We start from the raw sequence: 12,334 nt of genomic DNA, 5'->3' as shown, positions 1-12,334 counted from the left end.
ACGTTGTATCGCTTATGCGTATTTATAATAATTTGAGGTTGGGTCCCCGCCGCCCCTCAAAGATCCCCAGAAAATGATATACAATTAACAAACTTTTACAATTAACAAATTAAACTTACATTTAGTGACTTTTCTAGAAATACGCAGTTTTATTCGTGTAAGAAGTGAGACAACAACAGAAGACCTCGACAACATTTTTCCTCCTCCATCTCGCGATAGTAAACAGGAAAATCCTTCTGGCTCTCCACCTCCCCCTCAAGATCCCCGGAAAATTACAGTGTATAAAAATGCCTAAGGTTATACTTTTTTGTACTTTTTTTGTTTACAACTTTTCCTTGCGCCAGATTTTTGCTTCTTTTAGTTTTCGATTATTTAAACAAAAAAAATATTACAGGTACAGGCCCCGTTATGGTCTTAGAATTAAGACAACCATCGAAAGCAGGTTTACAGTATTTTATCAAATGTTTGACAAAACAATTGTCTAACATGACCGGAGTACTATACAGGGTGAGTCCGAAGAAACAGAACACCTAAATATCTCCGTTAGATTTCGTTGTACAAAAGGACTTCTTAGGACAAAGTTGCACTATTTGAAGGGCCACGTGTAACGGTGTGAGGGAAAAAATTTTCAAGCTTTCTTTTTTTTTATAAAATTTCAAGGACATCGATGTTTTTTTAAACGGAACGATATATTTTCGTTAACGTAATGTTGTAGCCGACGAAATAACGAATTCATCCATGTACTACAATATGACCTACAAATGACCCTCAACCCACAATAATGGAATAAATAAAATTCAACGTGTAAGATTCATTTGCTTTATTTGCGCGGAATTTTAAACAACCAAATGATTGAGCCTCACTTTATCACCGGAATGTTAAATGCAGATAAATACATTGCATTTTTACGAGAATCGTTACCACTTCTTCTGGAAAATACACGCTTGGACATTCGTAAAGATATGTGGTATCAGCACGACGGGTGTCCAGCCCATTTTTCCCGTGTCGTAACACAATTCTTAAATAACAAGTTTAGAAATCGTTGGATTGGCAGAACAGGACTCGTATCGCCAGCTCGCTCACCAGATCTTACACCCCTTGATTTCTATCTACGAGGAGAACTGAAAGACGATGTTTATCAAGAACCACCAACCACTGTAGACGAGATGAAAGAAAGAATCGTCAGGTCTTGTGCGTTGATTCCCTCAGAAATGAATTACACAGCAGTACGTTCTGTAACTTCACGGCTAAATAAATGTACATAGCAGCTAAAGGGAATATTTTTGAACATTTTGCGTAACAGGAATAAAGCAAATGAATCTTACACGTTGAATTTTATTTATTCCATTTTTCTGAGTCGAAGGTCATTTGTAGGTCATATTGTAGCAGATGGATGAATTCGTTATTTTGTCGGCTACAATATTACGTTAACGAAAATATATCATTCCGTTTAAAAAAACATCGATGTCCTTGAAATTTTATAAAAAAAAAGAAAGCTTGAAAATGTTTTCCCTCGCACCGTTACACGTGGCCCTTCAAATAGTGTAACTTTGTCCTAAGAAGTCTTTTTGTACAACGAAATCTAACGGAGATATTTAGGCGTTCTGTTTCTTCGGACTCACCCTGTATAGAATTAAGAATAATATTCCACGCGGGTAGAACCGTGGGACACAGTTTGCTACGTATATTTTTTACGTAACTTTGCTTGTTTATCTTTAGTGAAAGCTTGCCGAGTCCCCGATTGAACAAGGGCCTTCGACATTGCGCAACAACCTATTCAAATGTATTCGAAACGCATGTCGACTGTAGAATTTATTGCAAACCAATTTTATTGTAATTTTCAGGTTTGTTGTTGCCAGATATAAATATAACCGTGGGGTACGTGTCGAAGCCAATTTACTTGCGGAAATTACACCGAGGTCGACGCGAGTTCAGCGGTGTACGATACTTTATCCAACAAACAACTTTTCCTGCTTATACACGCACACAAAAAAAAAAAAAGTAACGCGCGAATAATCTTACAGTTCAAATAAAGACACGTTCTTGATTTCTATTTCAGCAGTGTTATATTCTTCGACATGAAGCTGATTGTTGCAATTATAATATCACTTATGTGCTTATTCTTTCTTGCGGAGGAAGTACAGTGCGCCAGGATTCTTGCGGTCATTCCAACGGCTTCCTATAGCCATAATCGTGCATTTAAACCCCTGTGGATGGAACTGAACAAACGAGGCCACGACATTGTCCTCATCACAACGAATCCAATCCCAAATATGAATACGACGAGCTTCGTTCAGATTGATATCTCGAAATCCTACGGCATATATGACGGGTTCAATCTCGCTCGGCATCGGTTCAGCAAAGTCAACTGGCTAACATTATATAAGACGGATATAGTTGATCTAGGTGATAATTTCGCGCATCAAGTGTACAATAACTCAGAGGTGCGGAAGTTGTACGCGCCGGACAGCGACGCAAAATTCGACGTCGTCATGGTTCAAGCGTTTAATTCGCCAGCCGCCTTCGGCCTCGCGCATAGATTCAACGCGCCCTTGATTGGTATGTATCGTTCCTCTTTTTATCGACCATTCGGTCTCTTGGTGGATTATTCTGGAGGACAGTTTCATAGATTAAATCGAATAATATTACACAGAGGATGGTGTAATATTATAGTTTAGGCTTTCGGAGTTGTTTCATGGGGCGATACTAATTGTAAGCGAGGCTTCAATTGTTCGTAGACTCGAGTTTTCGATGACGTACCGATTTCAATTCTTCGGATCGGTCGAGACTTTATAAAATCGAATCGTAATTCGTTTAAGATTCTCGCGATCTTCTCGTGTTGCAATTTTATTTCGAAAAGGTCGTGACGGTCTGGTTCTGTTTCTGCAAGAGTGGAGGACATGGTATGAATTCGCTTGGTTCTCGTTTCGAAACGAGAAAAGGTTTCTGAATGGAAAATAATTATCTGTTAATGCAAACCATATGCGCTATCCCGAGTATCTGGAAACGTAGAAAAATTAGCAACAATTTCTTCAAACGAATCATAATTGTCTTGATTACAGGGGTTGCCTCGTTTGGAATTCTTGCGGTTCACGAGCACATCCTCGGTGGCCTGGTGCTCCCTTCACACGAGAGTGCCTGGGAAATGGAAGGGATCGAAGTCTCGAATTCGTCCTTCTGGCAGAGATTACAAAATTTCTTGAACATGTGGAAGTACGTGTTCGAGTCTTACAACATTCTTATATCCAACCAACAGAAAATAATGAACCAATACCTAGGAAATGATTTACCGTCGCTGCTCGATATAGAGAAGAACATGAGCCTCGTGTTTATCAATCAGATCGACGCCATCACTCCTGCTAAGCCAAGACTCGCCAATATGATCACATACTCCTTGACCTATTCAGAGACAAACCTCGACCAACTGCCAGAGGTAGGTTCCATCACCAGTTTTATCTTTTCTAATCACTGTACTCAGCAATTAATTAAACATCCTAGCCCCCAGGTAAAAGTTCCGCGATCCCTATCTCGTAACTTTCGACTCTTACCACCGCCACGCGTTTAAATAAACTGCCCCCGTTGCAGGGTTTGGAACGATTCCTCGACGATGCTTCAGAAGGATTTATCTACTTTAGCCTTGGTAGCTTGATACAGAGCGTCCGATTACCGCCGGAGACGATACAGGTGCTCCTCGACGTTTTAGGCAGGTTGCCGTACAAGGTGGTGTGGAAATACGAGAAGCAGTTGCCGAGGAAACTGGACAACGTCTTCACCGCGCCATGGTTCCATCAGCCGAGCATTCTCGGTGCGTTCGCGTTCCACTAGATCGCGTAAAAGTATTATTGTGTTCGTTGGTCTTCTTTGTTGATTAAGATTTTGTTGTTTAGCGCATCGAAAGATCAAGCTGTTCATGTATCAAGGAGGCCTGCAAAGCACCCAAGAGGCTATGCATTTTGGAGTTCCTGTTTTGGGGTTCCCGGTGATTTCAGATCAGACGTACCAAACTAAGAGAATGGAAGCTCTTGGGTTAGGAAAGCGGATGGATCTCACTGCTCTGAATAGAAACGATTTGGAGGCGGCCATTCGTGAGATCATAACTAACAGAAGGTAAACGTAATCCATACCGACTCAAGGATGGAAGGATGAATGAGCTAATCTAAATCTAATTTCACTTTACACTTTACACTTTTGCACTTTACACTTTACAAGTTCGCAACTATTACCTCTCGATATTACTCGTGACGAAGTATTGTTCGTCACGAATAATACCGATTACCAGGTCTCGCCACGTGGAGGTTGCTGCGACTGGAGACCCGGAGATAGAAGGAATCAAAGTTGAATCAAAGTAGCTTGCTTTGTGCCTCTCGAAGTAGAGAAAGGGAAGGGTGGACAAAAACCGCGTGACATATGGTCGCTTCGAAGGCTCGTTGTATTTATCGAGAAAATAATTTATGAAACATTAATGTCACAGCAAAATTATATTTCCCATCGTTGTTTAAATAATAAGTCTTGTTAATAATTAACTTAACTATCGTCAGAAACTAATATTCAGTTGATCTACTCAATAGATATCAAAACATAAAAAAACACCTCACGATTACTTATTTAAATTTTATTCTCAACTTTTCATGTTCGGAAATATTACTTTCTCGAAAAACATTGGTATAATTGTTGATCAATCTCTTTTTTCTATTGCTAACAGTAAATTTATCATCCAGGTGGCCTGTAGTATAATTTTACTATCTCGATATGGTATCGATTTAAACATTTATGATAGAATTCTCCTACTGACTGAAACCTTATCGCGTTTTCCAGGTATAAGGAGAAAGTGATCGAAATAAAAAACACCATCGAAGACGTTCCGTATAATTCGATGGAGCACCTTGCTTGGTGGACGGAGTACGTGATTCGTCACAAAGGTGCCCCTCATTTACACTCCAGCCTAACTAGGCAACCCTGGTACCAACGCAACGACATGGACATCATTGTATTTCTCACTACTGTGGTCTGTATACTAATTGCTATCGCAATCAGTACGATTGTTACCCTCGTAAGATTCTGTAGAAGGCGTCGGTCATCCGCAGAAAACCGCAAACTAAAAGTTAGCTAATATTTAATTCTGTCCAAAAAAAAAAGTGATCCTTTGAAAAAGTATTTTAAACGAAAGTTTTACTTTCGTACAAAAAAGAAATACATGTTGATTTGAATAATCTCCTTTTTCTAATCTAGTTGAATACTTATACAATACATTAATGTAATCCAATGCAAGTAAAATCTTATTATGGCTTCAATAAAAATTCTTGAAAAAGCCTGATAATTCAGAGAGGCGAAGTAGTGTAATCCCGTAAGCAGCAATAATGATCGACCCTTTAGTTGGTAGCACTATCTAACAGCCAAAACCCGTAAACTGTATTCACCACAAACTTGAGCATTTCGCCACCGATGGCGCCCGTAGTTCTAAAACCTGTATCACCCTACTCTAGCGGTTGCCTACTGCCAGGGAGAGCGAACCCCGTGTTTGCTACCCTTATAACTTGCAACCTCACCGCTCGCAGAGCGATTCAGCGAGCGGTACCTTCTCCCAATGCACCCAATATCACGTGTAAGGGTAAGTTCCACCTGTGGTGGGGGGATAGCGTCAACCGCGACGAGGAATATTCCTGCAGGTTGGCTCGCTAGTTAGTTTCGCGGTAGCGTGCATGTACATGCGCAGGGGTGTCACTGTATTGAAACAAATTCGCTCGTGCAGACACCGAGAGACCCCACAGCCGTTTTCCTCGGGCGCTCGATACGCGCGCGCGCGAAACGAATCGACTTCTACCATAGTATCGTCACAGTTCTCGTCGAAGACGTTCCGTGATTTTGCACCCTTGTCGAACTCACAACTAATCGAACACGAGGGTGTACCTTACCTACTTTCCTTCGTTTTCGTTTCCGTCTTTCTCTTCTCTCCCTTCCAGCTACAACCTTTTATTTCCTTCTCACCTATTCCTATTCGTGCTCGTATATGCACCATTCATTTTCTATTCTCATTGCAGCCCCATAAATCCGACACCTTCTCGCACCGCTGGTTACATTCCTCCTCTTATGCCAGTTTTCGACGATTCTCGGGCAAAACAGGCTGCAATGGCTCGCGAGTGGTGTGCAAAGTGACCAGAAGTAAACTTGTTTTATTCGTCCCGTTGTATATTTCCCTTGGTACCACGTATCCCGATTGGAATTTCCGAGTGCGATGCGAGTAACCTCGGTGTCGTGTGCGAGCGATATCCAGGAGCTGCTGCAGGATAGGCCAGATTAGAGGCCTCTGTTTACCCTTCTCTCTCTGCACGCTGTCACTTTCCATACACCTCTCCTTCTCTCGCTCCCTTCAGTCGAAACGCGTCATAGCAACACGATCGTCATCGACGAAAAAAGAACCTATATACACCCTCTGCGACACACATTCACGCCGATTCGCCCTTTGACCCTCGACAAACGAACAAAGCGTGGTCCCATGAGCGTGGAATGTTCGATACACAGAACGATGCGTTCGCTGCGGTCAGGTTCATGGCGAATCGACGCCGAGCCCGTTCCCAACTGAGAGAATCGAAGCGTGGAAGCCTCGCAACGATGAAAGCTACGAATTTCGGTAAGCGGTGGACCCAGAGATTCCAATGATACCCTCGCAAGCTGGCCGTGAGGAATGCAAAGCTTCTCAGAATCCTCCGAGTAACGGCTCCGAGGACAATGGCTTCACTAATCGACCTCGAGTGGCGGGCCTGTACGCGAACCTCTCCAGAGAAGAGCTCGTTCGGTTCTCGGCCGGAGAGGGTGCTCGATCCAGAGACATTCTCGACAAGTCGCCCCAGGAGATAGGCAGCCAGCGAAGTCTGAACCTACCCACGGAGGAATTCGAGCTCCTCGATCGCTCTAGAATCGGAATATCGAGAACACCTCAGCCATCGAGGAGAGGAGAGTTTCGTTACGAGCCTAGGACCACGTTCAACGAGTTCTCGAGACGGGAACATGGATCCAGAGACCACCAGGCTCAGGACGAACGCGGCAGGCTCGAGTGTCGCTCCTTTAGAGAGTCCGTCCTCGAGTTTCCGCGCGACCAAGAGGCCTCGTGGCAGGATGCGACCAGAACCGATCCCAGAATATCCACTAACGATTACATCCTGAAGAAAGATGCATCTTCCTCTCGAGCTTCAGCCTCTGCCTCCATCCTGGTCTCCCCCGCGAGCGAGACCAGCGAGTCCTCGCCTCCGGATGTTGACAAGCCCCCTCAGTACGAGTACGACAACGAAACCCCCTCGCCGATTTTCCTCAGCTACCCTCTCGCGTCCTATGCCGAAGAGACGAAACATAAACAATCCAGAGGATCGATCCTGGACGCCGAACTCGAGTTTACGATGTACGAGGATCAGTTGAGACTCCAGGATAGGTTTAAAGCGGAGTCAGAGAAAGCTTCCGCGTCTCCAGGCTCGACTTCATTGAGACAGAGAAGACGCAAGGATGATCCTGATGCGGATATCGAGACGTCGGAGGGCCCTTCGAGGTCTACGGTCGCAAGGTTGAGACCTCCTCTGATCGCCACTGCGGGAGCCTCTGCTGATTCCGGAACAGGCGACAGCGGAAGCGCGGAGATCCAGGTGGATCCTCCGGGGACACCTAAGGTGAATCCTGAGGAGGTTTTGGGGAGGAAGCTGGCCAGCGAGGGGGAAAACGGGGGGAAGGCGGCCAGGACGCCGACTGGACACAAGCAGACGGTGAAGTTGTTCACGAAGGAGAGTCTGGATAGGTTGGAGAACAGGACTGTCCAGCTGGTGAGGGACTATGGGTTCCAACCGAAGAGGAGGATGTCTGTTGAGGATGGCGCGGTGCTTCCAAATAAGTTTGAGCCTTTTCCGACTGAGCTGTACGGCAGGCCCCTGGAGGAGATTGATAATTTTATTTATGACGAGGTGAGTGCAAATGGTAGTTCGTACGAAACTACGTATAACAACTACCCTTATAATTATTAATGAATTGTTCACCATTATGAATCACCATTAGAATGGTCTCGATGGTTTCGGTGTAAAACAATCCGATTTTTATATTATTTTCTGCCTATAGGATACAGAACTACCCTTAAGAACTACCCTTATAATTATTAATGAATTGTTTATCACCATCAGAATGGTCTCGAGAATTTTGCTGTCAAACAATCCGATTTTGATATTATTTTCTGTCTATAGGAAGAACTACCCTTAAGAACTACCCTTATAATTATTAATGAATTGTTTATCACCATCAGAATGGTCTCGAGAATTTTGGTGTCAAACAATCCGATTTTTATATTATTTTCTGCCTATAGGAAGAACTACCCTACATACAGAACTACCCTTAACAACTAACCTTATAATTGTTAATTCATTATTTTTCACGATTATAATGATTTCTATGTTTTTAAGGGCGTATAATCTGATTCTGATATTAGTTTCTGCCCAGGGTAAAGAACGACCTTATTTTCGAAGCTTCTGTGAAAAATTACAGGTGTCTTACAAGAAGCACATTGCATGAAAATAATTACCAAGATAAATATAATATATAAATATAATATAATATAATATAATATAATATAATATAATATAATATATACATATATATAAATAATATAGACAGTAGAAAATAGATAAGAACAGAATAGATGAGTAGAGTTGAAAATTTGACTTTAGGCCAAGTTTTTGGCGATTTTGAACACCGTAGCGTTCTAAGGTCCATTATCGTTTACACAATGGCCCACGAAAGTATTCGTAACGCTCTCAAATGAAAGGTTTGACGCTCGACGGCTATAGCGCCAACGCTTTTGTTGGCGGTGCTCGGTTTGATCGTGCGTTCCGATTCGTAGTATTGAAGCTTTTTCTCATAACACGTGGCTAACAGCACAATTTTCACGAGCTACGCACAATAGTGTGGCGTTGCTTAAGCTTCTATAACTCGTAGAATATGGATATCAATAACATGGCATTTTGCAATGCGATAGAATCATTCTCTGAACATTCGTTATACAGCGGCATATTATTGGTCATAAGTTTGGCGTTCCTCGATGAAATTGTTTGCGACTTTTAGTGATACAGACACACTATTACCCACAATTTTCAAAAAAAATCCATTGAGATTTGCTGGAATTATAAATATTTTTCAAAAATTTGAGGTGACACAATCTTACAGGGACGCATATTTATGATCGTAAGTTCCGCACTTCCTCGATCAAAAGCGTTTCCATTTTTAAAAGAATACATTGAATTTTATAATTATAAATATTTTACGAAAATTCGTGTGGCACACAATTTCACAAGGGCTTATATTTACGATCATAAGTTCACACTTCCACGATCAAATCGTTTGCAATTTTTAGCGACATTAGTTGAGTTTGCAAGAGTTATAAATATTTTTCGAAAATACAAAATTATCTGTCGTACGAAATTTTCGCAAAATATTTCTAACTTCCGCAATACTCGATTGATTCTTTCGAAACTTGGTAAGTAACAGTGTATCAGAATGAAGTCATTTCACGAAAAATTGCAAACGATTTAGTCGACAAAGTGCAAACTTACGTTCACGAATATTCATGATCATAAAATTGTGCGTCACTCCAAATTTCCAGAAAATATTTACGAGTCCTGATATTCTATCAATTCCATTCTTGATCGATTCTATTTCGTCCGAAGTATTTAATTAAAATATCGCCCCCAACCACTTGTTGTTCGATTCGTACGAAAATTCTGTTATCCATGCACGATTGTTCTACAATTAGTTCACACGAGGGAGGTTCTACTGTATATGTACAGCGAACAGTGAGCCAGTAAAGTATTCACAACACTCGTAGCTGAGAGGTTTGACGCTCGATTGTTTTACCGCCGCGCAAAGCGGTGACGCTGTTCAGATTTAGTACTGAAAAATGCTATGGCTTTTGCCGGCGGCGCTCCGTTCATCCTGCGTTCGAATTCGTCATCGCTGAAGAGACTTTCCCCTTTGCCGCCAAATGTACACAATAGGCGCGTTTGTACTAGCACCGTTGAATAACTTTTAAGAAATAAAAGATAATTTAATGGAAAAAAAAAATGTACTTTTAGATTCTATAGGCTCTCTTGAACCATTATGAAGTACAGTATAATACTATATTCACATTGAAGAAAAACAACGTTTTGATAATTATTCTTATTCTATGAATTTTAATTTCGTCACCCAATGTGGAACGTATTCTAATTGTTACAAAATAGTACATAGCACATTTTCTCAGATTGTAACGAAACAATTACCAACGTTGAGTTTTCTACAGTTTTCTACCAATTCAGTGATTGGTTCAGTTATGGTCTTACAGAACAGAAAACAAAGGCATTAAATATTTAAGGCATGTGTGGTATTTTTCGAAGCATTATCCAAGATGTAGAGATACTAACTTTACACGAACAGAACAAACTTTACACGGACGCTATACATATTTATCTTTTTCCATGACCTAATATTTCTTGTAACTATATGCTACTTCGCGGGCAGCGAAAAGTAATAGAAAGTAACGTAAATCGGAATCATTCGACAGATTTGAACATTTTTAATCAATTTTCCATGGCTCTCTTCACTTCTGTACAGTTTTCTTCGCCTCAGTTTTCTTCCGTGCGAAGAGTTCGAAGAGAGGACGTCTCTCTTCTGCGCGTAACACTTCACTTCTACGCCAACTTTTACACTCTTATTCTCTTTTATTTTATTTCTTCCATAATTTAATAATAAAGCACTGACAGCTATTTTCCAAAGAAACTAAGTCTCTCTTCTTCTCCTAAAAAATCTTAGAATTTATTCCTAATGCGTTTTACTCGTGTTTGTTAATTCAGTCGAATGGATTGTAGAAATCATATATGTATATATGATTTTTAGTTTAAGCTTCTACATTTCTACTAAAACACATTCTCACTGCTCTTAAATGCATATTTACTAGATTTCAGTTTTAAATCGTTTAAACAGTCGCAGATGTCCCTAATTGTGCTTTAATTACACCGCAGACTCGTGCACCATTTTCGATGAGCAATCACGCGTTGTGAATGTGCCATTATTATAATTGCGCATATACATTCTATATATAATGTCTCGAACACATTCTTATGAAGTAATAATAAAATTTGCTAGGTACTCTCATTTTTTTGCCTTCTGCATAGTACATTCCTACATTGCATTATTGTTTAAATTTAAATTTATTCAATTTAGTCAGTTTACATAGGATTTCCTAAACATACATTCCTATCCATCAATAATATTTTCGGGTGTTTCAATTATTTCCTTTTGCAACAAATTTTTTACAGTGCAGGACAAAATGACAGTTCCGCTATCGTGATTGTTCATATCTAAAGACGCATGTAAGGATAAATATATACAGACATTTTATGGACTCTGTATATCGCACGTACTTTTCTACGTGAACACACTAGAGAACGGCTCCTCGTGGAACGAGAAATTTTTGAATGAGAACATGGAAAGAAATGTAAACAGAAGCTAAAATAGGTGGACAAAAAAAAAAGTGATAGCCCATTCGAGAAGTTTGCGCGTCTTAAATTTTGTATTAGTTGTTACTGAGCTATCAAGGAAAGAAAGAAGCATTCGGTACGCGAGCATTTCAACGTCGAAGCCGATTTGAATCGAAGCATTTTGAGATCGAAGTTGTTCGGAATCGAAGCACTTCGGGATCGAACAATTGCAGTGTTTATATTTATATCGAGGTACTTTAAGATTGGAAGCATTTTGGTAGCCGAGCATTTGACATCGAAGCCTCTTGTGATTAAGAGTCGAGCGAATTGTTTATGAATACCACTAACACTCGATCGGATTCACGGAGAAACTCGTTAGATATTTTTTGCCAAAAGATCAGACCTTGCTTTTATTTTTCACGGAGTTGTACTTTCATCCTGATTATCCGGTAGTTTCAGCTGGCCTATTAGAAGAATAGACTCTTTATGACGAGATGAAAATGAGAAGATAGAAGGACAGAATGAAGGCAGTGGAGCGCGTATCGTCCTGAGGGTCTGCTATTGGAACTCATCAGTAAGGCTACCTAACAGGCCTTGCTTTAGACGCCCAGATACTTAGAGGTCGTTTAGGAATTGTATAGAGTAAGAAAATTAAACGGGAACGCTCGAGTGTTGCGAAATTTGGTGGATAGTAGTGTGTTAGTGCGAGGTAATAATATCACTAACAATTGTAAACGATTCGATTGAGGAAGTCCAAACTTACATAAGTCTCTGTAAAAATTGTGCGACATCCCAAACTTTCGAAACATATTTATAACTCTCGCAAAACCCAACGCATTCTTTTGAAACTTGGT

General features: G+C 40.8%; 2 protein-coding genes across 7 annotated transcripts in view; both read left to right on the top strand.

The window, feature by feature from the left end:
- The first annotated feature begins 1,539 nt into the window (after positions 1-1,539).
- LOC128877051 (UDP-glycosyltransferase UGT5-like) lies at positions 1,540-5,275 on the top strand. The gene is made up of 5 exons (XM_054124000.1): positions 1,540-2,559; positions 3,063-3,433; positions 3,586-3,805; positions 3,888-4,107; positions 4,816-5,275. The coding sequence occupies exons 1-5, from the start codon at positions 2,079-2,081 to the stop codon at positions 5,108-5,110; spliced, it is 1,587 nt and encodes a 528-aa protein (XP_053979975.1). The 5' UTR covers positions 1,540-2,078; the 3' UTR covers positions 5,111-5,275.
- A 264-nt stretch (positions 5,276-5,539) lies between these two features.
- The window catches only part of LOC128877048 (sodium channel protein 60E), a 27,633-nt gene continuing 20,838 nt past the window's right edge, over positions 5,540-12,334 (top strand). For 3 of the 6 annotated variants that reach the window (XM_054123996.1, XM_054123997.1, XM_054123998.1), the window contains exon 1: positions 5,540-7,943. In XM_054123996.1, the coding sequence (XP_053979971.1) occupies positions 6,654-7,943 (1,290 nt within the window). In that variant the 5' untranslated portion in view covers positions 5,540-6,653. The remainder of the gene's footprint in view (positions 7,944-12,334) is intronic. The other 3 variants (XM_054123995.1, XM_054123993.1, XM_054123994.1) reach the window with 2 other exon arrangements.

This window comes from Hylaeus volcanicus, chromosome 5, assembly GCF_026283585.1.
Source record: "Hylaeus volcanicus isolate JK05 chromosome 5, UHH_iyHylVolc1.0_haploid, whole genome shotgun sequence".
NCBI lineage: Eukaryota > Metazoa > Arthropoda > Insecta > Hymenoptera > Colletidae > Hylaeus > Hylaeus volcanicus.
Note: the sequence above shows the minus strand (reverse complement) of the source record. Positions and strands in the feature narration are given on the sequence as shown.